Source organism: Pholcus phalangioides, unplaced genomic scaffold (assembly GCF_987345545.1).
Source record: "Pholcus phalangioides strain wild (caught in Gottingen) unplaced genomic scaffold, Ppha-v1.0 ptg000039l_1, whole genome shotgun sequence".
NCBI classification, from domain to species: Eukaryota; Metazoa; Arthropoda; class Arachnida; order Araneae; family Pholcidae; genus Pholcus; species Pholcus phalangioides.
Window position 1 is genome coordinate 14,184,124 of NW_028301625.1, and position 27,100 is coordinate 14,211,223.

Sequence of the window (27,100 nt, forward strand, 5' to 3'; positions counted from 1 at the left end):
AATCAAAGCTGCTTTCAAATTTTTATGATTTGATTGTAAAAAAAAAGGCATCTGGTGTGAAAGAATGTACATGCATTCATTTATCATTGATTGTTTTTTTATGGGTTTAATGGGTTATGGTATTCTCTCCCTCCTGGGGTCACAACTAGATGCTTGGTCAGCTAGAGCAAGCATACATTTTGACACCCCCTTGTAATGTTGAATGAGAGGTTGAAGGGTGAAAGGGTTTGCTCCATCTATTGTTGGTGCCCGGGGCACAATATTTGCCTGCTTCCCCCCCCCCAGATTTGTCCTTCTCTTTCTTTTAATTTGAATCGGCTTGTATATCTTTTCAAAGTCTATATTTGGGATTATTCAAAGTGATGTTTTATGCTAGTATTTTCAGAGAAATGGTGCAAATAAATAAAGATTCCTTCCTTGGCTAGTTCACAATAATTTTGAAAATTTATTTTTGCAAACATATGTATTCATATAGAGATAAATGTATCTACTTTCTCTGTCAGTTCCAGATGATACAGCGATGACTGCTCCTTCATTTGTTGAAGGGCTGAAAGACATGAAAATTAAGGATGGAGATCCTCTAACACTCAAGTGCATTGTTAGTGGTGATCCTGACCCACAAATAGAATGGTTCAAAAATGAAAAGGTACCATGCTTCCATTTCAAAATTTCTTCTTCATTGTATTCAGAAAAATAAAAGCATACACTCAAATACACACACACTGTCACATTTCATTGATGCATGAGTTTAGGGTTTTATATATTTATACATTATATATTTAATTTAAAAAATGCAAAATCAAAAATATTTTTATTTAACAAAATTTTTAAACATACATGCCTCATTCATTTTGGCATCATTCTTTTATCTCCTTGTATTACTGTATATCCTCCATTACTGTATATGTGAATGAAGTTTATTCTAAATACTGAAATGATTTTATAATTTTCTGATCTCGCATTACAGCCGCTGCATTCATCAGATATAGTTGATCTTAAATATAAGAACAAAACAGCAACTCTCAGCATAGGAGAAATTTATCCAGAAGATGAAGGAGTATATACTTGCAAGGCTACTAATTCTGTGGGATCTGTGACTACAACAGGAAAATTGACAGTACTACGTAAGTATTCATATTAGTTTGAAAGTTTGGACAAAAATGAGTTTTGTTTGCAAAAATTCAATGAAAGCAAGCAATTTGTGAAGTATATATAGCACTATTTTACCATGTGGATATACCATACAACAAAAAAATCATGCTCTTGATGAAGTTCATTCAATGTATTTTGAAGTTTCGAAAAAGGAATAGGAACTGTTTTTGCCCTTTTTTGTTCATAGTAAAACCCTTATATAATGATGCTAAAAAAAAAACTGAGTAATATATATACTGTTATACAGTAATACCCTAAGTTATGTGATAGGTAGAACTAGTAATAACCATGTAACTCAGGGTATAATTTTGCTTATACATACATGTAAATACAGTAAAACTTGTCTTTAACAGAACTGGTGTTATGCTGGAACCTGTCTTCAACGGAAAAAAAATCTTGGTCACATGATTTTAAAATGTCAAAAACACACATTAAAAACCTGGATTAAACGGAACCTGTCCAATGTGGAAACAGAAAGGAAAATTGTACCCTCTTAACGGAAAGTGTCACACAAACACTATGAGTATTTCGCAAACAATAGACCAAAGAATCATACAAAATGTCAAAGTGCTCTACCAAAAGTTTTTATGCAATCTCTGCTTGCTAGTGCAAGTTCTACACAGCATCCACTCCTACATTAGTAAAATCAGTTTCTGTACTTGAGATGCTGTCATTTTCATATAAACCATATGTAATAAAGCAGTTGCTTTCTGAAACTATGACAGAATTTTTTGGAAAAGCAGGATTTTCTATGAGAGAAATCAGTGTAAGGGTACAAACATAACTCATGCTGGTTTCAGATTCTGTGAGTTGGTGCCGTTGCTGATTGGTTAAAAGACCTGAAATCCAATTGTATACTGCAGAAGGCAGAATGTGAGAATTTTTTGTAGAGTCCTGCCCTCAAGGCTATAACAGCGGCTTACAAAAGGCCCAGCAGGCTGAAGTAACCATTGTATACTGTAATGTTAAAGTAAATACATATGTATTATGAAATAATAATGTTATCAAGTGATATATATAAACATTTAGTAATTATAGAGTAAATAATGGATATTACTTTATTTATTTTAATCTGTTTTAAAATTATTTACTTTATTTTCTTAATGTATTTTTATTTTATCTCAATTATATACAAGATCGTTACATAATTTTACACATTATGTCAATTGAACCGTTATTAAGTAGAAACCTGTTCAATGGAACACATCTCAGTCCTTTGCTATTTTGTTGAAGACAGGTTTATTGTATTAATTAATTGGGATCAAAATTTAGGAAAAAGATCTAATTTTTTCCTTCTTACTGTGGCACCTTCCTATTACTTCATAAAATTTAACTTGCCTTGTGACAGTGATCTGGTCCTTAAAAAGGACTATACTCCCTAAAGTATTCCCCTAAACCCTAAGCAAATGAATGTCATGTGTAGTGCGCTTCAAATGTTTCTCAAACATCTTCAAAGTCCATTAAAAGAAATGAGTTGCTTGAGTTTGAAACAATGAAACAAATTTCACCTGTGGGTTGAAATTAATTGAGTTGCAGACCAGAAGTAATGTCATCAATGAGTATCACAAGACAGACAATACTGCTTAGGGGAATGCCCGTTCTTGGGAATTTTTTGATTTCCCTTTCCCAATCGAGAGAAAAATTCCCAAGAATTCACGAAAAATTCAGTAGCAACACAGTAATAATTGCAGTGGAATATAAAAATTCTTCAAAAAAATCGATGGGAAATATTCGTTGGAAAATTGATTTTCTCTAGCATTACTTGGAAAAGAAATAGAGGAAAGAAAGATATATGGGGGTCTTTTTCAGTTTCCAATTCTAAAAACTGTACAAGTAAACTTGGACCTACTATAAAATCGTAATACTGAAAGAACTATACAAAGAGTCTGAAGTAAAAAAGTCCCTCTTTCCTCTTCCATTTTATGACCTTGTTTGGAGAACAAGATGGTGTGTGTGTTCACATCATCTGAATTCAAGGAGTTTTGCAACAGAAATTGAGTCAAACACATCAGAACAACTCCATACTGTTCCATGAACACAAGATAAGATCTGAAAAGAAGCATTGCATTTTAAGTAGCAAGAGTTTGCTAGATAATGTTAATGGTGAACAATCGCATTGTAATCCCAATCAAGTTGAAGAACTGTGTGATGGAGAAAATTCATGAAAGTCATGCTGGCATTGTTTCAATGAAATCAGTAGCCAGAATGTCAGTGAGGTGGACATGAATTGACCATGACATAGAACATGTGGCTAAAACATGCTTGGACTGTAACATAAACCATCCAAAAATTTGTGAATCACCTCTATTGTTATGGAATAACACGGCCAAACTTTGGGATAGAGTTCGCATTGACAGAGCGCAGCTGAATGGTGATAATTGGCTTTTCATCATTGACTCTTATTCTCTATGACTAGAAATATTCAAGCTAAAGCAAGTTACATCAGCTCATGTGATTAAATGTTTCTGAAAGATGTTCACTTCATATGGAATTTGTCACATAATTGTGTCTGACAATGGACCACAGTTCATATCATCTGAATTCAAGGAGTTTTGCAACAGAAATGGAGTCAAACACGTCAGAACAACGCTACTCTTGACCATTCAAGAAGCAATAGTTTAGCAGAGCGAGTAATCCACACTTTCAAGGCAAGATTCAGAAAAACATCAAATGAATTGGAAACCAAGAACACCAACTACAAGTCTTCTTATTCAATTATCATGCAAATGTACACCATGCCACAAATGCTACTCCAGCTAAACTATTCCTCAACAGAGAACTGTGTACTGTATTGGACAGGTTGAAACCAGATGATATAAACGATGTACCAAGCCTAAAGTCCAAAATGTACCATGATAAAAGATGTACAGGGAATTCAACACTGGTGACAAACTATGTTTACCCCAAGGAACAAGTCCTCTATAGAAATCCGCAGTCATACACATCAAACAGGTCCATTGTCTTATGCAACTGCAGATGGTCACAGTGTTCATGCAGATCATTTGAGAAAGAAAAGAAAAAGAACCAACATGAACTTTGCAATCAATCACCTGAAGATTGTCTCAGCTTGAACATTCAATATGCTTCAGTGAAAATCATGAACAACCCACAGAGTCCATCCCACATCTTGATGATGATGATGACAAAAAGCAACAAGCGCCTACACCTTCATCTGGTTGATCTTTGAGGAGATCAGAGCATAAGAGGAAATCACTTCTAAGATTTCACGAGGAATTCAACTATTGAAATGGGGAAGGGGTAAATGTAGGGTATCTGGCAACACCAGAGATGAAGGTTATTACTGAGCAGGCAATGGCAACACCCAGAGGACAGAAAATAGATCGTCAACAATGAGAACACCCATGCGATCCCAGTCTCTTAGACCAAGAACATTGCCATTTGTGTTTTAGTATTGTTTTAATTATGTAACATAGTTTAATAAAATGAATATCCCACAATGAACATTACTGCATATTGGTGGATAAACAAACCACCTATTTGCTACTGCTACTAACTTGTATTACTTAGATATGATGTAACATTGAAGCAATGACAAATGTCAATGATCAATCAAAGCAAGTGTGGCATAAGCAACATGCTCATATAAGTTACTCTGGATTACGAAGATTAAAATTCATGGCTACAGGAATCCATTTCAATGATAATTACCAATGCAGAAAGTTTTATATCATGTAATTAAGAGAAAGTCATGCCATAAAAAACTCCCAAAACAAAGTGTAACAAGAGCCAAGGTAGTCCTTAAATCAGTATATTCAGACTTACCTGTATGTGGACTTATGGAAGTAAAATAAAATGGAAGTGCAAATTATTTCATGACACTAGTTGATGATAAGACAAGAATGATTTTCCTAATTTTCCTCAAAACAAAAGATGAAGAAAATACTGGTTTCTCTTTAAGAAATTCATTGTTCCTGGGGGGGTGCTCATTCATTAAGAAATTCATTGTTCCTGGGGGTGCTCATTCATTAAGAAATTCATTGTTCCCGGTGGGTGCTGGACCCCCAACAGATGGTGTTAAAATCTGGGACAGTAAGCTTTATTTGTCAATTATGGTTACAATACATCTGGAATGTATAGCGCATATTCAAAGGGGAAAAAAACACTTTAGCTGTGAAAAAAAAACATGAAGGCTCCCTTGGAAAAAGGGTCAGAGTTTTCGAACACTTATTTTTTCTTCTTGTCCTCCCATATTATATCCACTCGTTGCCCCCTTATATCCACTCGTAGCCCATAGGCATAGATAGACTTGGAAGTCTGGGGGGCACGATGATGATGTTAATTCATATATGCATATATACATTAGATCAGTCGACTCCAACTTTGATGCTGGGGGGGGGGGGGGGGTGGAACCCCCTCCACGCCCCCCGTATCTCCACCCATGTGGTAGCCCTCAATCGTGTCTGAAGCTGGTATCACCCCCTGAAGAGTCCCATCGCCCACTTTCGGAAACACTGGGCTATAGTGAAGAAAGCAAAGGCTTATGGACATCACTACATTCAAGGCCATAGAAGCCAGAGATGTTGAATTCATATAAACAGCGAACTGTAACCTCCTGAACTGAAATGCTAATGAGCACACCTTAAAATTTTTATGATGCAGACTTGCTATTTCCCATCCAATAAATCAGGCAAGATGCTTCTGAAGAAAGCAGTGTGTTGCAACACAAAATATGGATGTGATCAACGTCACAGTTCATCCTCCATCATTGAGAAGATCAACACATGACTCAAAAATACCATCTTACCTAAAGTACCATCATGTTTATTTCCAGCTACATGGTTGTCTTGCAGTATCCACAATGCTTCACAGAAACAACTTTACGTTAGGTTCACAATATGGACATGCACATTCCAACATGTACCAATTTGTTAGAAGTTCAGCAGAGGAATATGGACGAGGTGTGTGTGTGTAGTTTAGTAGTATCCACAACGTTGCATGACATTTCAGAGAGCACAGTCAACATTCCACTCACCTTCACCGATGCTGTAAATTATGCAGAAGATTCAAGATGGGAAGGGGAAATTCAAGAAAAATTGGAAGCCCACAAAAAAATGAAGCAAGCATGGCAAGTTATTCCTCGTCCATCCCATTGCAGACCAATCACAAGTAAATGGGTATTCAAAATCAAACAAAATGTTGATGGAACCGCAGACCATTTCAAGGCTTGACATGTTGCGAAAGGCTGTTTCCTAAAGGAAGGCATTGACTTACAGAGACTTTCTTTCCAGTTTACAGGTATGACACACTAAGAGTATTAATTGCTTGAACTACTATATACAACTGGGATATTGACCATCTGGATGCAGTTGTTGCATTCCTCCAAGGGGACCTAAAAGAAGAAGTTTGCATGGAACTCCCAGAGTGTTTGGATTTTTCCAAAGTAAGGGGAGAAGAAAAAGGGCTTGCTTTTTTGTCAACTCCAAAAAAGAATGTATGGCTTAAAACAGACTGGGACACCATTGTATACAAAATTAAAATTAGATTGAAATCTCTAGGACTTGGGTCTCAAATGTGCTGACTTTGATTGCTGCATCTATCACATAAACAAAGATGGAAACATCCTGCTTGTGACAGTTTATGTGGATGACTTATTAGTCTTTCCGAGCTATTGTGACCTAAACAATTAGTTAAAAGAACATTTGTTCAAGCGATTTGGTATAGAAGATTTGAGTGAATTTAAGTTCTGCCATGACATTGCAATTAATGAAAATAAGGAAAACAGCATTATCAGCATAAGCCAATGCAGGTATATAAAATGCATTCTAGGAAAAATATAAGATGCATGACTCAAAACCAATATTGATGCCAACCGACACAAACAAGAGATTGTCTAAAGGAAATGATAAAGATCCAGAAAACATCCCTTTTGCATATCAATCAGCCATTGGAAGCTTGCTGTATGCCACTAAGGGCAGAAGCAGATTTAATGGCGGGTGCACCGGCATGTGTCCAGGGCCCTGATTTCTAAAAGGCCCAAAAATCCAAACTTCACATTTTGTTCTAATTTAGGGGGCCCCCCAATATTTTCTTTTGCACCTGGGACCTTGACTGACTTTAATCCGCCACTGGCTAAGGAGGAACACGTCCTGACATAACACATGCAGTGAGTTTCCTATGTCAATTTTGCTCCAGTCCAACAAGAATGCATTGGACTGCTGTAAAACGGGTAATGCGATACCTACAGGAAACCCAAAAACAAACTTCAGTTTTGCAGAATATCAAATAGTGAAATAGTTGGGTTCTATGATTCTGACAACAGAACCTGATGACAGAAAATCGACGTCAGGATTTTTTTTCAAATTAGCTGGTAGCACAGTCACATGGCAAAGCAAAAAAACAATCCACTGTTGCCAGATCTACTGTTTAGTTGCGCCCGAGTAGCGTGGTGGTAAGATGCTCATCTATCACTGTGAAGGTTACCATCACAGTCCCAGGTTCAAACTCAAGGGAGGATATAAATAAGATATTTTTTCTAACAAGCTTGAGGCGACCATGGAAAGATAGCGCCTTCATTTCTAACCCATCTCATTAATGGCAGTAAATTACAATATTGCAATATGACTGGAGTTGGCATTCGGTGAAGTAGATCACCAATGTCATCCCTTGTTTCTCGTGTGTTTGCTTGTAGAAGGAAGAACAATGAGGTGCTGCAATTTATTTTCTTGAGGCCATAAGTGGCTTGAGCCATTTCCCTCAAAAGGGTGGGGTCTGGGATGATTCTCAATTTTTTTGTCTTTTCATGCTATAAATTCACTATTGGGGGGGGGGGGGGCATGAAAGATTCCAACCTAGGGGCCCTACTTCAGCATGTGGGGGCAATGGCTTGAGCCAATATCACTTTAGAGTTATCTCTTGTGTGGTGTATTGCTTGAGCTCTCAGATTTCGGCACTTGTGGCTCTGATGACATATGACTGGGCAAGGGAGCAGCAAGTCGAAAGAGTTTCAGAACCATTACTTTAAATACGATAGAAATTTTGGTTTACCTCGCTATTTTTTTTCTGGAAAAAAGTTGATCCTTTTGATTGATGTCATTTTTTATGCATCAATTTTTTCTGACTAGCTATGCACAGCAAAAAATGCTTTAATGAAATGAGAGAGTTGAGAAAGAATGACAAATACAATGGCACAGCTGTCAGGTCTCCTGAATTTTCTGGGAGACTCTTGAATTTATATGCTATCAGCCGGACTTCCGAAAAATTCTCGTATTTACCCAATATAGAATGGGATTGGAAAAAAATCCTTGCTTTTTTAAGAAAGCGGTTGTTCTCAAAGAATTTACTTGTTAAAAGTCCATTAATTTTGCTTTTTTCCCAAAACAATGTCATATGCTTATGTTAAATGTCACATGATGCCAAATCGTGGCAAAATATTTAATTAGAGTGAGAAAAAGACAGAATTTGCTGGTACAGATGCAGCTTCTCAACATTCAAAATAGCAAGATAACTTGCGTATTGCATGACCATATGTCCCATTTTTAAACATGATGATGCTAAGAAATTAGCATTGGCACCTAGAGTTTTCTATGTGTGGTTGCTAAGTTGAAATCTGAAGACAATACAAAAATTTTGAAAAAATTTATATTAGTGTACCTGTGTGGAAAAGTTGAAAGAATCAGAATTTTTGACAAATGTTTTGTGGAAAATAGTATTTGGCACTTGAAAAAAAAAAAACCACACACACACATGCATGCACGCATGCGCACACACGCACGCACGCGCACACACATGCACGCATGCATGCACACACACACACACTTGGTGGTACCAGTTTTTCACATCTGATTTTTCAGTATTTCTTTTGATGCAGTTTTAGACCATCAGAATTTTTTGTTATTATTCCACTTGAAATAAAAGGGGGGAAAATCTCTACAATTTTCATTTGTGAAAAAATACTTAGTGTGTTTAGGAAAGGACTTTTTATTCATCTTCAGGGGAGTCACTGTCCCTTTCGAAAAAGTCTTGTCCATATGCAGAGATAGACTTGAATGTCTGGGGGGGGGGAAAGATAATGGTTGAGGCACTATAATAGATTTAGTCAGATTGAATATTTGAGACATTAGAAAGACCCAAAAAATGGAGTCATTTCAAAGTGGTATATTGCATAGGGGTCGTTCAAGTATTATGTCAGAAAGTTTTTAGCCATTTTTGAGCCCCTCCCCCTTGTCAGCAAAAGTCAGCAACACTCTGACACCCCCATCAGCAAAATTTTGTCAGCACTGCCCCCTATCTCCTAACGCATATTGGTGGGATCAGAAACGTACGCGCACAGGCAACACCTTCTAAAGCAGCTGCTCTAGAATGTGTTGGCATAGGGGGCTCATGCTCCCCCAGACGAAAATTTTTTTATATTTTTAATGCAAAAAACATTTTTAAAAGAAATTAAAATTTCTAAATGAAATAACTTTATATGTTATTATAATCAATTTCTGTTAATTTCAATGCTATTTGAAGAGTAAGAACTCAAAATTTCTCTTTAAGAAATTCATTGTGACCCACCCTTTAAGCCATATATGGTAAATCCTTGACCCGCAAACCAAATGTGGCCCTGAAGGTTATCTGATGTGGCTTGCCCCTCAAACCTAATTTTGTAAAAATGAACTAAGCGGCACATTTACAAATTGCGTAAATGACCAGTGGCACAATTCCAGAGCATTTAAATGGCTCGTGGCACATTTTCAGATCACTGAAGTAGGCCTCAAAGATCACTTTATCATTCAATGATCACTTAAGTAACCTGTGACACAGTTGCAGAACACTTAAACAATCCTTGGCACATTTAGAGATCCCTTGAGTGACATGTGGCACAGTTTAAGAGCACTTGAGCAGCCCCCTGTGCAGTTCTACATCACTCAAGTTACGCGCGGAACATTCCCAGATTACTTATGTGATCCGGGGCATAATTACGGATCACTTGAGTGATGCTGGCACACTTCCAGAGCACTTAAGCGGCCCAGACACATTTCCAGAGCACTTGAAGGAACCGTGGAACATTTAGAGATCACTAAAGTGGCTCTGTAGGGGACTTGTCAATAGAGAGAATGTTAGTTGAGGTGCCCAATAACTATTGAAAGGTTTTTCCATTTTTTGGCACGGAATAAGATGCCATTAAGAATATTTCATATCTTCATAAAGGGTAGTTGATGACATAAGCATCATCTAAACCCCCCCCCCCATCATAAAAAGTTAGCAAATCGGAAAGGGGCCATTTATGTATTACATAAGAAAATTTTTAGCCATTTTTGACCCCCTCCCCCCTTGTCAGCAAAATTTCGTCATCACTGCCCCCACCTTCTTACGCATATTGGTGTAATCAGAAACGTACGCAGGAGAGGGCATAGGGAGCTCATGTGCCCTCCCCCCGATGAAAAAAAATATTTTTTAATGCAAAAAATATTTAAAAAAAAAAATTAAAATTTTGAAAGAAAATACCTTTATATGTTATTATAATCGATTTCTGTTAATATCAATGCTATTTGAAGTGTAAGAACTCAGAATTTCTCTTTAAGCTGTATATGGTAAATCCTTGACCCGCAGACCAAATGTGGCCCTGAAGGTTATCTGATGTGGCTTGCCCCCTCGAACCAAATTTAGTAAAAATGAACTGAGCGGCATATTTACAAATCGCTTAAATGACCCGTGGCACAATTCCAGAGCATTTAAGTGGCCCATGGCATATTTTCATATCACTGAAGTAGGCCTCAAAGATTACTTTCACATTCAAAGATCACCTAAGTAACCCGCGACACAGTTACAGAACACTTAAATGATCCGTGCACATTTAGAGATCCCTTAAGTGACATGTGGCATAGTTATAGAGCACTTAAGCCAACCCCAGTGTGGTTCTACATCACACAAGTTACCTGCAGAACATTCCCAGATTACTTAAGTGATCCCTGGCACAGTTCCAGAGTACTTAAGTGGCCCGGAAACATTTCCAGAGCACTTGAAGGATCGGTGAAACATTTAGAGATCATTAAAGTGGCTCTGTAGGGGACTTATCAATAGGTAGAATGTTAGTTCAGTTGCCCAATAACTATCGAAAGCTTTTTTCTCCGTTTTTGGCGCACAGAATAACATGCCATTAAGAATATTTCTTATCTTCGTAAAGGGTGGTTGATGATGTAAACATCATCCAAACCCCCCTCCCATTTGTCAGCAAAAGTCAGCAAATCAGAAACCCCTCCCCTCATAGATGCTGACATAATACTTGAATGACCCCATAGTGGTATGAAACTGGATCAAAACAAGACCGAAAAGGAAAAATTTGAAACCACAAGTTCCGGTGAGAAATCAGTCATGAAAATTGTTTTGTACTGAAGAGAATATAAAAAAACAACAACTTACGCTTGTGTCAGCAGAAAAAACAAGAAAAATAATTACTTTTCTAACAAGGAATCTAGTTTGAGTCTCTCCTATAGTCATTTTTTGTAATGAGTGATTATTTGGTTTTGTTTTACAAAAATCTGTTAACACATAATATACACACTTTCATTTTGTTTGCTTAAAATTATTTTTAAAAATAAATCTGAAATACTTATATTAGATTTTATTTGTTAGTATTGTGAAGGATATAAAATATAAATATTGGGGAATCTTTCAAAAAATGTACAATTTCTTTCTGAAAATTGAAAGGAATTTCCTTCTAGTTGAGATTATGGTTTTTTTTTTTTGCAGTAGAAAATGAAGAACCTCTCTTGAGAAGAAAAAACAAAAAAGCAACCTTTCCCTCCCTGAGAAACATAAGTACACTACTGTGTGTATATATATATATATATATCTTTTGATAAAACAGTATATTTAATGCAAAAATTTTGTGATGCAAAATTGATAAATTCTGCTAGAAAAGTAATTTTTCCATTTTCCATCCCTGAATATGGTGTTGATCAAGAAATCAGCAATGAATAAGGTAAATACACAAAAACTAAAAAACTCCTAATACATTTTGAGGTGATTTACAAAACAATGGGTGTTGTCTTCAGAGGAAAAATATTTAACCGCTAATCGCGCTGACTGAGTATCCCACTTGGGTTGAATTCCAAATCTTAACTCTCGGTTGCTCAGCAGAAAAAGTACGCCTGTTCACTTCAAACGTAGTGGTCAGAATGAAGCTGAGAGGCTGCATGTGATACTAATGTAGCATCCTGGTTGGACACTTACAGAATGGAGCTACCTGATTGGTCTACTCAAATTTTCTTAGAATTGCCGCTCATAATGAATTTAAGCCATGCGGCGTTGCGATTGGTGGTGTAAATTTATTATTGTTTACTAATATATTGTTGAAGGCCTGAATATAGGTACCTTCATGGAAATCTAAATCAAAGGCAAATATCATCTACAAAGGCACATATATTCAGACCTTCAAAAATATATTAGTAAATGATAATAAATCTACACCACCGATCGCAACACTGTGGCTTAAATTCATTACCAGCAGAAATTCTAAAAAAATTTGAATAGTCTAATCAGGTAGCTCCATTCTGCAAGTGTCCAATCAGGATGCTGCATTAGTATCACATGCAGGCTCTCAGCTTCCTTTTGACCATGACGTTTGAAGTGAACAGATGTACTTTTTCCGCTAAGCAACCGAGAGTTAAGATTTGGTATTCAACCCAAGTGGGATACTCGGTCAGCATGATCAGTGGTTAAATATTTTTCCTCTAAAGATGACACCCATTGTGTGTCAAAATGCCTTAGGAGTTTTTGTATTTTTTGCATATTTGCCTTATTCGTTGGTGACTTCTTAATATTCTTGGGCAAAGTTGATCTGCTCTTCTATGGTGTTGATATCAACATTCCTGTTGAAAGTACAAGCTGCAAGAAGTTTAGGATAATTGTTTTAGTATTTTATTTGGGTATTAATTTGGAAAACAACTTTCATATTATTTACTAGCAATGATTCATGTTTATATTTTTTACTACTCATTAAAAAAAGAAATTTGTTTCAGCAATGGAGAAAAAGTCAGCTGGGGTTGGAGGCAGTGCAAAACCACCAAGATTTACTCAGCATATTAAAAGCTTAGTGGTAAATGATGGTGATCCTGTCACTCTACAGAGTTCCATCAAATGTAAGTGGCATTGATTAAAACATTATATTGTGTTACATAGATGCCGTCAAATGGGGAGAGAGAATTGTTATATACATGTGCAAAATTTTAATTTTGCTCCAAAATATACCCAGAACATTTTTTCCTCATTTTTCTGGTCTTCTAAGTTTGTTCAAATGTATATCAACACATTTATGGGTGACACTTTAAACAAGGGGAATTAAAAAAATTTGGAAATTGAAAAAAAAATTATTACTCATTTTTTTTCAACCATTGTTCAAAAAAATTGATGTTGCAAAACTATTTTTTTAAACAAAACTATTTTTTCATGCTTGAATTTTGAATTTTTTTAAAATAAAAAGTGAGTACATCAGTCTTGACATTTGAAATCTTTTCATTTTGTCAATTTTCACCTCATCCAAAAAATATGTGATTTACTATTTTGACTTGAAACAAAGACCACCAAACTCACCCCAAAGAGGTAGAGCTGAATATTGTTACCAGCAATTTCTATTCTTGCATTCACAGAAGAAATATGAACCTAGAGAAATATGAAATTATAAAAAATAATTGTATATTAGGGCCTGTGCAACAATGACACAAAATTAAGTTACAAAGTTTTTCATAATTGGAAAATAATTAAAATTTTGATAATACAATTTTTTATCAGTAATTTTGTAATGTAATCTGCTGACTATGTGCTAAAAAATTCTGCATTTTTAATGCAGGTAATAGCTACTGCAAATCATCTTCATTTTATTTTTTTTTTGAATAAAAATTTTATAAAAAAACCCCTAGGAAAAAAATAATTTGTTTCAAAGATACCAAAAGATGACACATTTTTGCAGAAAGATCAAGATAAAAAAAATGTGACACAGAGAGAGAGGGAGAGAGAGAGAGAGAGAGAGAGAGAGAGAGAGAGAGAGACAATCGCTGCTATTTCTTAACTTTCTCTTTGGCAAGTTCATGAGATAACTCAACTAACCTGATGCTTTGTATTTTCAATTAGAAAAAATGTGGAAATACTTGTTATAAATACTTACAGCATGAATATTTGTTCAATGTATAGGTGCAGAATTAATTTAGATGCATTTGTTTGTCTCTCTTCATGATTTTTTGTTCTGTCCTTGAAATTATTTGCAATTATTTATTCACTAAAATATATCAGTATAGATCCACAGTGATGGCTTGGTGAATTTATCTTTCCCATTATCAGGTTTCATCGTAATTAATAAACTTTTTCACAAAAAAATAATAATAACATGCCTATTTTAGATATCTTTATTTTATTAGGGGCTATATATGTACAAAATTAAATTTTTAGATGATCCCAATGTTCTCTAGCTTCTAACTAGAAAGTTGTTGCCCTGTTTCTACTGAGCATAACAAAAAAGAATCCCATGTTTCTAAATGTTCTAAACTAGTAGAGATATATTTGAATTTAAAAAATTTTCTGAAGATGAGAGAAAGAGCAGCATATACTATGGAACAAACATAGGAAAAAACAGTGCAAACATTTATAAGATTCGTTCAACAACACACTCCTGCATTTACTGAAACTTTTCTTCATTCTGAGATAACCCCTTTTTAACTTTTAATAAGTATAACTTTCCTATAACTTTCAATATTGTACTTGGAAACATGGATGTTTTTTTGTTGGGCTTAGTAGAGACAGGGCAACAAGTTTGGGTACAGAGGGACCACATAGGTATACGCAGAATTTTCTCTGGGGGTTCAAATCTTTTCCCTTTTGAAGTGGGAGGGGGGTTTAACGCAGGGGCGTCAGAAGTATTTTCAACCCGTGGGTGCTCACACCGGTGTACGGTTGGGGGGGGGGGAGGTCCCCCCTTCTCTGAAGGATATAAAAAATTGAAAATGTATTTGTAAAAAAAAAATATTTTGATTTTTTTCCTGTTTATATTTTTGTAGAAACACTGTATAACAGCAGTTCTCAACCAGTGCTTCGCGGAACCCTTATGGTTCCATGTGCACTTCTCGGGAGCTCCCGGTTGCTCCAGGGCAATAAAATAAATCAGTGAATCTGATAAATAGAAAGAGGCTTGTGTGGGATGCTTCGTCATGGAAATAATGTACTAAAAAGAGCTCGTGTCACAAAAAAAATTGAGAGCCGCTGCTGTGTATATTTTGGGCAGGGTGAGCAAAGAGAAAATTTTCATCCATGCGAAACATTGGTTCAGTGTCCCTGTGGCGCATCAGTAAAGAGACTCCGAAAATTCGCAAATGTTTTCTCAGCTAGATAAAATGTATATTTTTATCCTATTTGTTTTCCGTATATTTATGTTTCGTATATTTGTCACACCACTGTCATTTTCTGCAAACGAAGGCTAATTAGACAGGGACCTACAATTTATTACCGATTCCAAATGGCAGCCTTTTTTACACTCACTGAGAGGCTGGTGCACTGCGGTGTGGGACTTCCCCAGTGGAAATCTTTTTCTGTGGTCATGTGGTCGTTTCTGTTGTTCCCTCTGTGTCAGGAATGTTTCTGACAAGGACGAGTTAGGTATCGAACTTGTGACACCTCAAGCGATCCTTATATGGTAATTTAGGGAAGTTACTGCACCCAATCTAACAGAAATTAGTTTTCTCCGAGAATCATCAGTCTAATATAGTTTTACAGATAGAGTTTCACAGTCGAAACATTTTTTTCTTTTAAAAATACGAAAGAGATCAGCCTGGGAGATTAGCCTAGGCAAGTTTTCTTTCTTTCTCTTTTTCGTTTTTTGTTTAGTCATAGCGAGCACACTGACATTCGTCTGTCAGTGACATTTTTGAGTGGGGTGGTTCAAATGGTGATTGTTATGCCTGGAAGGAAACGGCAGGTTTTGTTTGGTATGCTGGCAAGTTCTGCCAAATAAAAGACAACATGCACAGATTATAGTGGGGTGGGAAAAAGCACTGAGAAAATAGCTAACCATGATATGTTTGACCATGAAAGAACATAACAAAACATTTCCCATTGTCTGTGTCTTTTTTTCACAAACATCAAAATGGAAAGTCAACGTGAATGGAAGAACGACAAGATTTCTATTGGTTTGAGGAAGGGGTACTTCTGTATTCCACGGACCCTTTGTGGTGGTCACAGATACCCCTTTATAGGATAATATTCAGTATATAATAAAAGAAAAGAGTAAATTGTGCTTCTCCTCATCCAAACTCACTGACACCCCCCTCCTCGAAATCCTTCCAAAGAACCAAAATGCCAACACAAAAGAATGTTTGTGCTCATGCGATCATGCACAAGGCTACTTTTAGAGCAAGCATCTTTAACCCATTACTCGCAAGCACCACTGTGCTCGTTGAAGCATCCAGAGTGCTCGATGCCCATGTCCGATTTTCATACGACCACTTGATCAACGGCCCAAGTAAATACTTTGTACAAATCGGGTTGAAGGACTGAGATCATCCCGATTTCAAGCATGGGAACGTCAAATTTACTGTAAGGGTGCTCTTTTTTTTGATGATGGGTACAGGCGGTTCTCGCGACTAGAAAAAGGTTGAACACTTCTGTTTTAGAGTGAGTATCTAAAAATCGTAGCCTCTCCATGAGAAGGAGAGGGGGCTAACCGGGCTCCAGCCCTGAGAGAGTTCAAATTTTTGTATTTTTTTATACTACAAATTTGTTTTAGAGCTGCTTGTGTAAAAACTTGGGCTTGGGCCCCAGGGCCGTCATTTCAACTTTTTCCGGGGGGGGGGGGGCAAACCACATGTACTCAATGTAGGTATATATATATATATGTATATATATACACACATATATATATATATGCCATTTTTAGTGTATTTTCAAAAACCAGGGAAGGACCCCCCCAAATGACGGGCCTGGCTTGGGCTCTTCGAAAAATCTCAGCCTGGGGACCCGGCTTCAGGATATGGGATGATGAAAGTGCCTCCCCTTTCCAAGCAATTGCTGTTCATGTACCCCCAAGTGGATTTTCAGACCAGAGTTTTTAAGGACATCTTTCAAATACATTTATCGTATGGGATAAAAATTAGACCTTTGGCTGACTTGGCCTCCAACGGGCAGAGGGGCATGTTTATATTAAAACCTTCAGGAAACTTCTTTCGGTTGGAATGTACACTTTTATTATCATTCACTTTTTAATTATACCAGAAGGAAAAAAAACTAACGATTCGGTATTGTTAAGAAAACTATTGTATATTGGCTACAGCTCGTTATCATAGATTTTGGCCAGGGTCAACATTTTTTCCCTTATCCTTTTTCTTTATGCATCGTTTCCTGGCTCCATCTTTTTTCCCTTCGTGAATTTTAGAAACATCAAATATCCCTATGTACACTAGCACCATTCCTTAAATACTGTGACAAACAAATTGATAATTACGGTTCTATTATCACGTTAAATATATTTCTACCAGGGGGCAGCTCGTCATGAGGGGGGGAAGGAGCCCCCCCCCCTTCCTAGAGCCATCAGTTTAATGCCCTGAAACGTTTAAATGATAATTCAATGTATTCGAGTGTGGATGACATAAAGTATGACAAAAAAAAAAAAAATTAAAATTAAAACCACACAAAAAATTTAGTTTTACTGCAGCGTATGAACAGCCAATCATTCATTTGTTGTGCAAAGTTGTTTCCTACATTACATTTGTATTCTAGGAAAACATAAAAAATACTTATATAGGTCTATGTACAGTTGTATATATAGCATTCAGATGACTGAAAATAGACTTGATTTTGTGCGACAAGTTTTATGTGGATATAGATGTTATGTAGCAATAATTTTTTTCACAAATTATCTAATAAATTAATTAGAACAAATTCGTTAATTAAAAGAATAATGTTTTTGAAAACTGACCTTCTCTCTGTATCTAACGATGAATATTTGATTCGGCAACCGCCTCCATCCTGAAAAAAATTTCCTGCCAGGAGCTGCCACTGAATTCTACCTCGGAAATACTGTATAGCGGCACCCTGCCCTGACCTATCTCACGGTACACCTCTACAGGAATCATTACTCTACTCTGCACTGTTTAATTTCAAAAGTCAAAAATATCGCTTCAAATGAAATCATGGCTCCAGAAGCGCACGCAGGGAAGGGACAAAGACGACCCTTGTCCTCGGGTGATCAGAAAAATAGATGGTTTAAAAATATCTGTAATATTTTATTTAAATTCCTTCATCTTGAAATGCTAATTTTTTAACGTTAGTAACGCAAGATTTTCCGTAAGATGTTCCCAGTATCCCCCCCCCCCCCGGTCATGGCCTCCCACATGCTGCAGCAGGACTCCCAGACCAGACTTTTCATGGGCCCCTGCAAAGAGAATTTGTTGTAAGGTGAAAAACTGGGCTCCTGGGCTAGAGCAAAGCCTCCTAGATACTACTCTCTAGGAGGCTTTGGCTGGAGCCCTGTCAGCCCCGAATTCGGGGAAGCCATGATTCTCTTCACTCCCCAAGTAAATTCAAGTAATCAACTAAATTGCATGCTATTGTGATTCAGTTCTGAGCATCTGTCAGACCAGACATGGCCCGGGTTCTGTCTCCTCAGGTATATAAGCCCTTTGACTGTGTGGGCTATGCTATTTAACCTCGAGGCACACTTTAAAAACCACTGCAGTGGTTGTCAAAGTGTTCAGTGGTTTTCAAGCAGTTCTATAGTGTGTCACTGTGAGTTTGCAACATTGATGCGTGTCAGTTCTGTGCTCTAAATTTTTTTTTCTTTCTCTGAACTGTTCTAGAAGGCTACAGAGAAATGATGGCTAGGAAAAAGAGGGTTGACAAACCTTCGAGAACCACTTAATACTGTATAAATGGAATTATTGCTTACCTAGTTGCTTCAAAAAGATAGTCCAAACACGCAAAAGTCTTATCTTTAACAGTTTAAAGGAAATATAATGAACGGCATAAATGGCCTAGCCACTCTGTCACGATCACATAAACAAATTACTACCATATATCCGCCGATATCAGTCGCAAACAAGGAGACATGTTTTTCTAAAAATGTTGTGTTTTCTTTAACACTTTGTTAGCTGAGTGGATAACACATGGGTATTTATTTTGATGAGTATTTATTATTACGTTAGACTTAGATAGATTACATTCATATATATAGGAAGAATTTATAAAGCAGAAAGAGCAGAACATTTAGATATCTTGTCTACTTGATGTCTGAGGTGGAACTCCCTAGTTCCCCTTACACAACACTAGGTGGCGTTGCATGTTCTTATCACTTTAGTTCTTTTAGTCATTTCTTATAAGGACACCACATTCCTCCCCGCTAATTTTAAGATCCAACCGGACAGGAGCTTTCCTGGTTCGTTGAGAACGTTGCAAAGGAACGGGAGTACTGGACATCACTGGTGGCGTGCTGGACGTCACTGGTGCCTTAGCTGGTGTTGGTAGATCGCTACTGATCTCTTCCGGAGTTGTCTGTTCTTCTGGTGCAATCTGTACTTCGGAGTCAGCAGCTACAGGAGTTGATGAAAGTTTGCCTGGAACTCTGGGTATCACCAAGGTTGGCTGGACTTGATTGCCAGCTGCTCTCATCTGGTCGATGTGATGTCGGAAGAGACTTTCAATTGTTATTGGCGGATCTGTAATCTTGCACAGCCACACGATCTCCTGGCTCGAAAGTTCGGTCATAGAAGTCTGTGACCTCATTTCTGATCCTTTCTTGAACCCTGTTCTTGATATTTGGCAAGACTAGGTCTATCCTAGTTCGGATTTCTCTTTTTAGGAATAACATTCCTGGGCTTTGCATAGTAGTCGCATTTGGCGCTTTTCTGTAATTCAACAGAAACGTGCTCACTTTTTGGTAGATGTTTCCGGGAAATCTTTGCAACGCCCACGTTGGAAATCAGTGATATAAAGGGTGTATACAGACAGGGGCGGCTCGAGCTTACCTGCTGCCCGAGTGCAAAGCCTCATATGCCGCCCCTAAAGGTGAACCTGGTGAGAAGCTGCAGGGCGTTAGTCAAGAGGACCTTTAGATGAACCTGATTTTTTTTTTTTCAGAAGAAAGCCGATTGTTTACAGAGAAATGTGGTTGTGACCATACATCCTGCTTTTTAAGTAGATCGGTCTTAATAATGTCAGATAACAGGTAATTTAATCCTTAAAACTGCACTTAATTTGGATAGCCATCATCACTTATCCTCTAAAGATGATGTATAACAAGGCTATTTTTTATTACGAAATTTATTTCAATGTGTTTCTGGTACTCCAGGGACTGGACAAGTGAGAAGCAGAATTTTTCCTTTGCTTCTGGACCATTCTGGAAAAACTACTAGGTGTGGGGAGCATAGCGGAGATAGACTTGGAAGTCTGCGGAGGGCACGGTCATTATTGCTGGGGGGCACGATGATGATGATGTCAATTCATATATACATATATACATTAGATCAGTCGACTCCATCTTTGACATTGATTATCCCCCCCCCGTATCTCCACCCATGGCGGGGAGCCAAAATGCTCACTTGCCCCTTTTTATAGAGTAGGCCTACAAGAGGGCTCTTGGGTGATGCAACCCATTACGGCCACACACAGCGCATAGGTGGAGATTCACTTGGAAGTCTTAGGGGGCAAGGTCATTATTGCTGGGGGGGGGCACGATGATGATGATGTCATTTCATATATACATATATACATTACATCTGTCGACTCCACCTTTGACGCTGGGGGGGGGGTGAGCAATTCCCCCCGTATCTCTGCCCATGACACAGCGCCACTCGAGAAGGGTGTTAAGTTCATGGTGAATGGGTGAAGAAAGTTTCATTGGCCAAAGAAAATTATTTCTGTTTGTTCCGGAGAGGCACTAAATCCGAGATGAAAGGGCAAAAAAAATTTATTAAAAAAAAAAAAGTTTTTTGCTAGAAATTGTTGGGATAAGTTATTAAGGAGGAGCATGACCCACAAGGTTAGGGCTGACAGGACTTCAGCACGGGGGCCCTGGACTCTATCCTTATCATTTTTTTCACGCTGTAAATTAACTGTAGAAGGGTCCCAAATTTTAAATCTGGCTTGGGGCCCATGAAAGATTCCAATTTAGGGCCTCTGACGAAGGATGTAGGAGCTATGGGGGGAATAGACAGGAGGTGCAAAAATTTGAGATCTCAAATAGAGATTTTGTCTCGAGCCGCCCCGATAGCTTACATTCTTGTTTTTGGTATTAGGCTCTTAGACCCTGTCTATTTATTCCTATTATTATTATTTAAGTTTTCTCAATATCTCCGTTGTCGAGGTATGACAAAAGTGTGATGCCATGTATGAATTGAGTCTTAACTAAAGTCTACGCTGCCGCCCCTTACAACCTGCCACCCGGATGCACCGCACCCCTTGCACCCTCACTTAAGCAGCCGCCCCTGTATACAGACTTGGCTTCAGATCCTGTATATCAATGTATGATCATGACTGGGCTTAGGAATTGGCTGCCCAATGCAAAAAAAAGTTTTGCTGGCCCCTCTAAAAGAATTTATACAATTACTCGTAGACTTACGAACTTTCTGAGTTATGAACTGAAATATTTTGGAAGTCTTGGTTATACAGCATGTAACAAAAATTGTACAAAATCAAGATAATGAAGGGAAAATAAATTTAACTTTGTTAGACTATTATGGGGGAGTCGTAAAGATGGTGACTAGGGCAAGAGAGCCAGGGGTAACAAAAGCTTAAGAGCCACTGAAATTTGTAACGCACTCATGTTCAGCTTTAAGAATGGAGGCTATGTTGATCATATGGCCAGAGTAAATACAGGTAGTACTCACTATCAAAAATGTTTTTTTTTTAAATTTTAAAAATCACTTTCCTGGGAATTTTCATTCATCTAGTAATATTTCTTTGTTTCGAAATGCGAGGCATTTGCTATGCAGATGGTGCTCAATATTCCAGACAGGGATGGAACTTCGAAATACCACCTAGAAGTCAATAATGTGTAGAAAGGTGGAGATGCAATGCCATAGTTCTCTCTCTCTGTAGGTGTAACAGTATATTGATAACATGCAATCACAATAAAGAAAAAGTCCATTGGCATATGCAAAGGGGGGGGGTTCTAACACCCCCAAGCAGAGATTATAGTGTTATTTTGCAGGAAAAATTGAAACCCCCCTTGAGAAAATTCTGTGTACGCCTATGAAAGAGTCATTGGCAAAATTGGACAACCAAAAGAATCTTCTTCAATGATCATTTAATAGCATTTCAAGTATTTACTTGGAAGTTGGAAGAAAAGGAATATCAATGATTTCAAAATGTTCTCTCCTTTCTTGGACTTACTTTATCCTCTTACTTTTTAAACCCCACACAAATATATCCACTTCTATTTCTGCTTTGTGGCACTTTTACCCAAAGTGATGTTGGCCAAACTGAAAATCCTTGTTCTTATGAGCTCCAATGGCTGAATCACTACTGTGATCTCTTCTTTCTTCAATGACAAACAGCAGGGTTTCGCTCTTTTTCTCGGGAATGGAGGGGGGGGGGGGTAGGAATAGACCACCTACAATCCTACTGCATATGATTTTTAAATTCCTTCACTAGTTGTGATAGCTATCAGCACTTTCATATTATTGGGTTTGAAACTGGAAGCCATTTCTTTTCCCACGAAATGTTAGTTTCAGGGAAAAATTAATTTTACAGCCCAGTATGACCGGCAAAGCCGGATTAACCATTACACAAAATAAAATCATGTGCTTAGGGCATCAGGAGAAAAGGGGCACCACAAAAAGTTATCAAATTAAATATTTTTTCATTAATGTACAATTTTTTCCACTGTATCAACCATATGGTGTAAAATCCTCAAAGATCACATTAGAAATGAAAGTATCTTGAGAAATTTCTCTTTCATGCAAGATGAGACGCATATGCTATTTCCACAGCAACAATCAGGGACGTCGGAAGTGTTCGAACCTGTGGGTGCTCGTCTTGAGCTTTATATAGGAAATTTCGATTTCTGAATAAGTTCTGGGATTGCTTAGACCCATGTCACAAATTACCGTGGGTGCTCGAGCACCCACAGCACCCCCGGTTTCCACGGCACTGGCGTCTTGAAATATTGAAATCTCAAATTTTAGAGACACTAATAATACTGCAAACTAGAGTTCATGTTAATTCTTAGTTTTTGGAATGAGATGTCATGAAATTCCCATAAAGTAAGCCCAGGGTATTCTTAATAGTATCATAGGCTCCAGAGGCTTATGCAGGTAGGGGTCCCCTACTTTCCAAATGATGATTAAAAATTTAAAATAATTTTGTAAAAAGAAATTAAAACATATATCAAAAGAAATTACTTTTATAAGTTACCAAATCATTATCTGTTAATTCAAAATGCTTTTTTGAAGGTTAGTAACTCAAAATACATAGGTATCTCTGGAATGATTAATTGCCCCTTGAAAGGTCAATACTGTGTATGCTTTGATGGACCCTTGGGCAAAGTGATTTTTCCAAAACTGGAGCCGTATTTACGTTTTTGCCGCCTGTGGGCTATACAAATTATGCTGCTCCCTCCCATTTCAGTCTAACTTTTTTACCCCCTCCCCTTCCACCCCCCCCATGCCATTACTAATAAATCATAAACAAATAAAAGACAAAAAAGTGGTACTGTATATAGTTGCGCCTAAATTTTACTTTTCTGTGTCCTGTATTCGTATCTTATTCTGATTGATAATGATTGTCATATAACGGAGGGAGGGTGCTCAACCTCCAGCCTGCAGGTATCTACACATCGATGAAAAACACTGCTAAATTTAATTTGAATGTATGGTGCCTATGAAATTTGAAGGTACCTCAGCACCAATCAATGGTGCGGAGATACTTTCTGTGTACTTGGTTATAGTCTAGCAACAAAATCAATAAATGCATTACATAATATCTACAGATATTATGTTTAACTGCACGTCCTAAAGTGTATTTTGAAATAGTAAAATACTTTTTCAAAATTGTTTTGAGGACCAATAAAAATTCTTGACGGGGTCCGCTAGTGGTTTGTGCACTCATGTGATCTAAATACTTGCATTACTTGAATGTACAGAGTGTCCCACAATCGCCTGATGGTTTTCAAAATGGGAATAACAAGACAACGGTGAAAGAAGTCAGTCTTGCAGAATGTAAATGTGCGAAGTAAGGAATTTCAGCTACATCATTCATGTTTGAAGGGATTGTATAGTTATTAAAATAAAAAAGTTAACCTTTTATAAGGACAACCTGTGCCCAAAAACCAAATTAAAAAGTTGTTGCCCTGCCTCTTCTGACACCAACAAAGAAATATCAACGTTTCTAAGTGCAATATTTGCAGATATGTCCGAATTCAAAAATTGGAGAAAAGTTAGGAAAGAAGTACTATCTGTTAGTTTTTGCCGCTTTTTCGCCCAATTTTCGAATTCAAATATCTCAGTAAATACTTAGAAACAAGGAAATTCTTATTAATTAAACTGCTTTGCTTTTGTTCCTTGTATTTTTGTTCTTTTCCCTATGCTACTTTTATATTGAAAGCTACATAATAAAAAAAATATAATAATAGTATAGATCATGTAAAAAATTATTTTGAAAAGTTAATTTAGTATTTAAAAGGTTAAAATAATATATATTTTATATATTTTCTTCTGTTATACCAAAATCAATTTTTGTGAAAATGTTTTACATGATATTCAAAAATGAGCCACGTTAAAAATCAGTAACCAAAAATGCGCCACGAAACTTCATGGTTTCCAAAACTTGGCATGTTCATCAGTTTCCAGACAATTTTCCAAAATTTCACTTCTACAGGTCTGAACAGTTTAATTTAATATATTAAATTGATTCCAAATATGAATTAATATGGGATTTATTGAGTGGTATATAATTAATGTTTTTATTTGAATTAAAAACTAAATGAGCAATATATAATATATTGTGGTCTTTTGTTTCTATATTTCATTGCGTATGTTTTTTTATTGCGGTGCATGTAGTTTAACACAGTACCGTATTTCTTGGAATAAGCACCCCTTGATCGTATGTGTCGCTGTATCAGAAAAAAAGAACCATCAATATATGAATGCCATTTTGTTTATGAACTTAACATAAGGTCTGCATCCGCCGCACATTTCTGATATAAAAATTTATTAAATGCTTATTTTTAATTTTGAAAATACTTGCTGAATGCTCAGTAATGCTTGTCAAATGCTTGCGAATTTTAAAAATGCTACTCGGTTAATTGAAAGTTGAATATCACGTGATTCAATAGGCCAATCTCTTGGAAATTGTTTTTTGAAACTAAAATGAACATTGGGTTTCCAGAATCAGAAAAATGGACGCACTATGTTCACACCCTTCAGAGGATTCCAAATTACCTAAGATTGAATTGTGGCGTTTGTTCATAAATTATCATTAATGAAAACTCTCCCAAAATACAAAACGTATGAACTTATCAGAAATGAGTAGCTATATTTGATATTTACTTTGCTTTCATAGGGAAAGTGTAAAATGAGGAGGAGCTTTTTTTCCGTTTTGTTGGTAATCCTGCATTTATAACCGAATGTAGTTTTGTAATACTGTATACAATTAATAAAAATGTGGGTTCTGCCAAGCTCCACATTTGTCCCCCTTTTTTTTCAGGAAAACGTGACATGAGGAGAGCTGTCCTTATAGGACCAGTAAACAGAATCGCATGACCCTGCCTACCATTCTGTACCACAATTTCTTTATATTCCAATTAGTGACTGCAAACAGATGTTGTTCTGGATTGACCATCTTCATCCCATTTCGCTTCTCAAACAAGTTAAAAAAAATCATAATGTAATCAAATTCATCCATTCGATTCATACAAATACAATGCCACAACAGGCAAAATGCCCAATGGGGTGGCTGAGGAAAAGATGCCCATAACAAGTATGGATGTCATTTATTACTAAAATACAGCAACCTAATTAAAAATGAAATTAAAAACAACATATATACATGATAAAATATTATACAATGCCCATAAAGAATACTTATGGTTGTCTGTTATGGTTGTCATAGCACTGTTTCTAACCCCCCAGATGGTCAACCATACCCCACTCTTAAAGACTATCACCAAAGCCCCGACCGGAGCCAATAAAATAATCTTTGTTGCAGAAGATTCTTTGTCATATGTTGGGCGTCGTTAAAATCAGTGGAATGTTCTATGTTTTTACCTTCAAAGAGAGCTGAAATTGAGCTATTGAAATGTTCTTTGTGGTCAGCCTTCAGTCATGGAAAGAACCCCTTTTTTTCATCCTGACCACTGTACCTTCCATAGATAGCTCTCTGAAGAAGATAACCCCTTCCCCCTTCTTTAGGGGATGTTAGCTGAACTAATCTTTTTTCCAACACCTTCAGTAATCTGAAATGAGTGCTGCTTTGCTTCACTGGACGCTTACTCACCCTCCCACCTCTACTTGTGACAATACTATTTGGGAAGGCAGCACACTGTAAACAGGAAGGTTAGACAATCATATATTTTTTTACTTCAACAGCAGTCTGTGTGGAAAAAACACAAAAAATAAACAGCATGGTTTAATAATTATATATTATTTACGATGGAAATGACGCATATGACACTTCCACACGTTTACAAAATGAGAATTTAAAAAAATGTTTTTTCTCCCCTCCCTCTTTTTATACTCCAAAATTCACCGCCCCTGAGAATTTGGCACCCTGGGTTATAGCCTGCTTAGCCCCCCTGTAAATACACTACTGTCCGAAACCCCCATCTAGTCAAAAATATCTGCCTTCCAATTTGCATACTTACTCTTGAAAATTTTAACAGAGGTAATTGTCATGAGTCGTAGCCGGATTGTCCCATGTGTCGAGAAGGCACAGAATAAGCCAAGTTATGCAGAGAATAAGGACATGAATTTCACTAGGACATGGAGTGCTTGAGCTTCTGCTACAAAGAGGACGTGGTTCTTGGCAGTCC

The 27,100-nt window shown here is 37.0% G+C and overlaps 1 protein-coding gene across 4 annotated transcripts in view; it reads left to right on the plus strand.

Annotated features, from left to right (window-relative positions):
* Positions 1–27,100, plus strand: part of LOC149065606 (twitchin-like) — an 834,903-nt gene that overhangs the window by 801,594 nt on the left and 6,209 nt on the right. For all 4 annotated transcript variants that reach the window (XM_089253452.1, XM_089253454.1, XM_089253453.1 and 1 more), the window contains 3 exons: positions 504–646; positions 968–1,124; positions 13,119–13,238. In XM_089253452.1, coding sequence (XP_089109578.1) covers positions 504–646; positions 968–1,124; positions 13,119–13,238 — 420 coding nt within the window. The remainder of the gene's footprint in view (positions 1–503; positions 647–967; positions 1,125–13,118; positions 13,239–27,100) is intronic.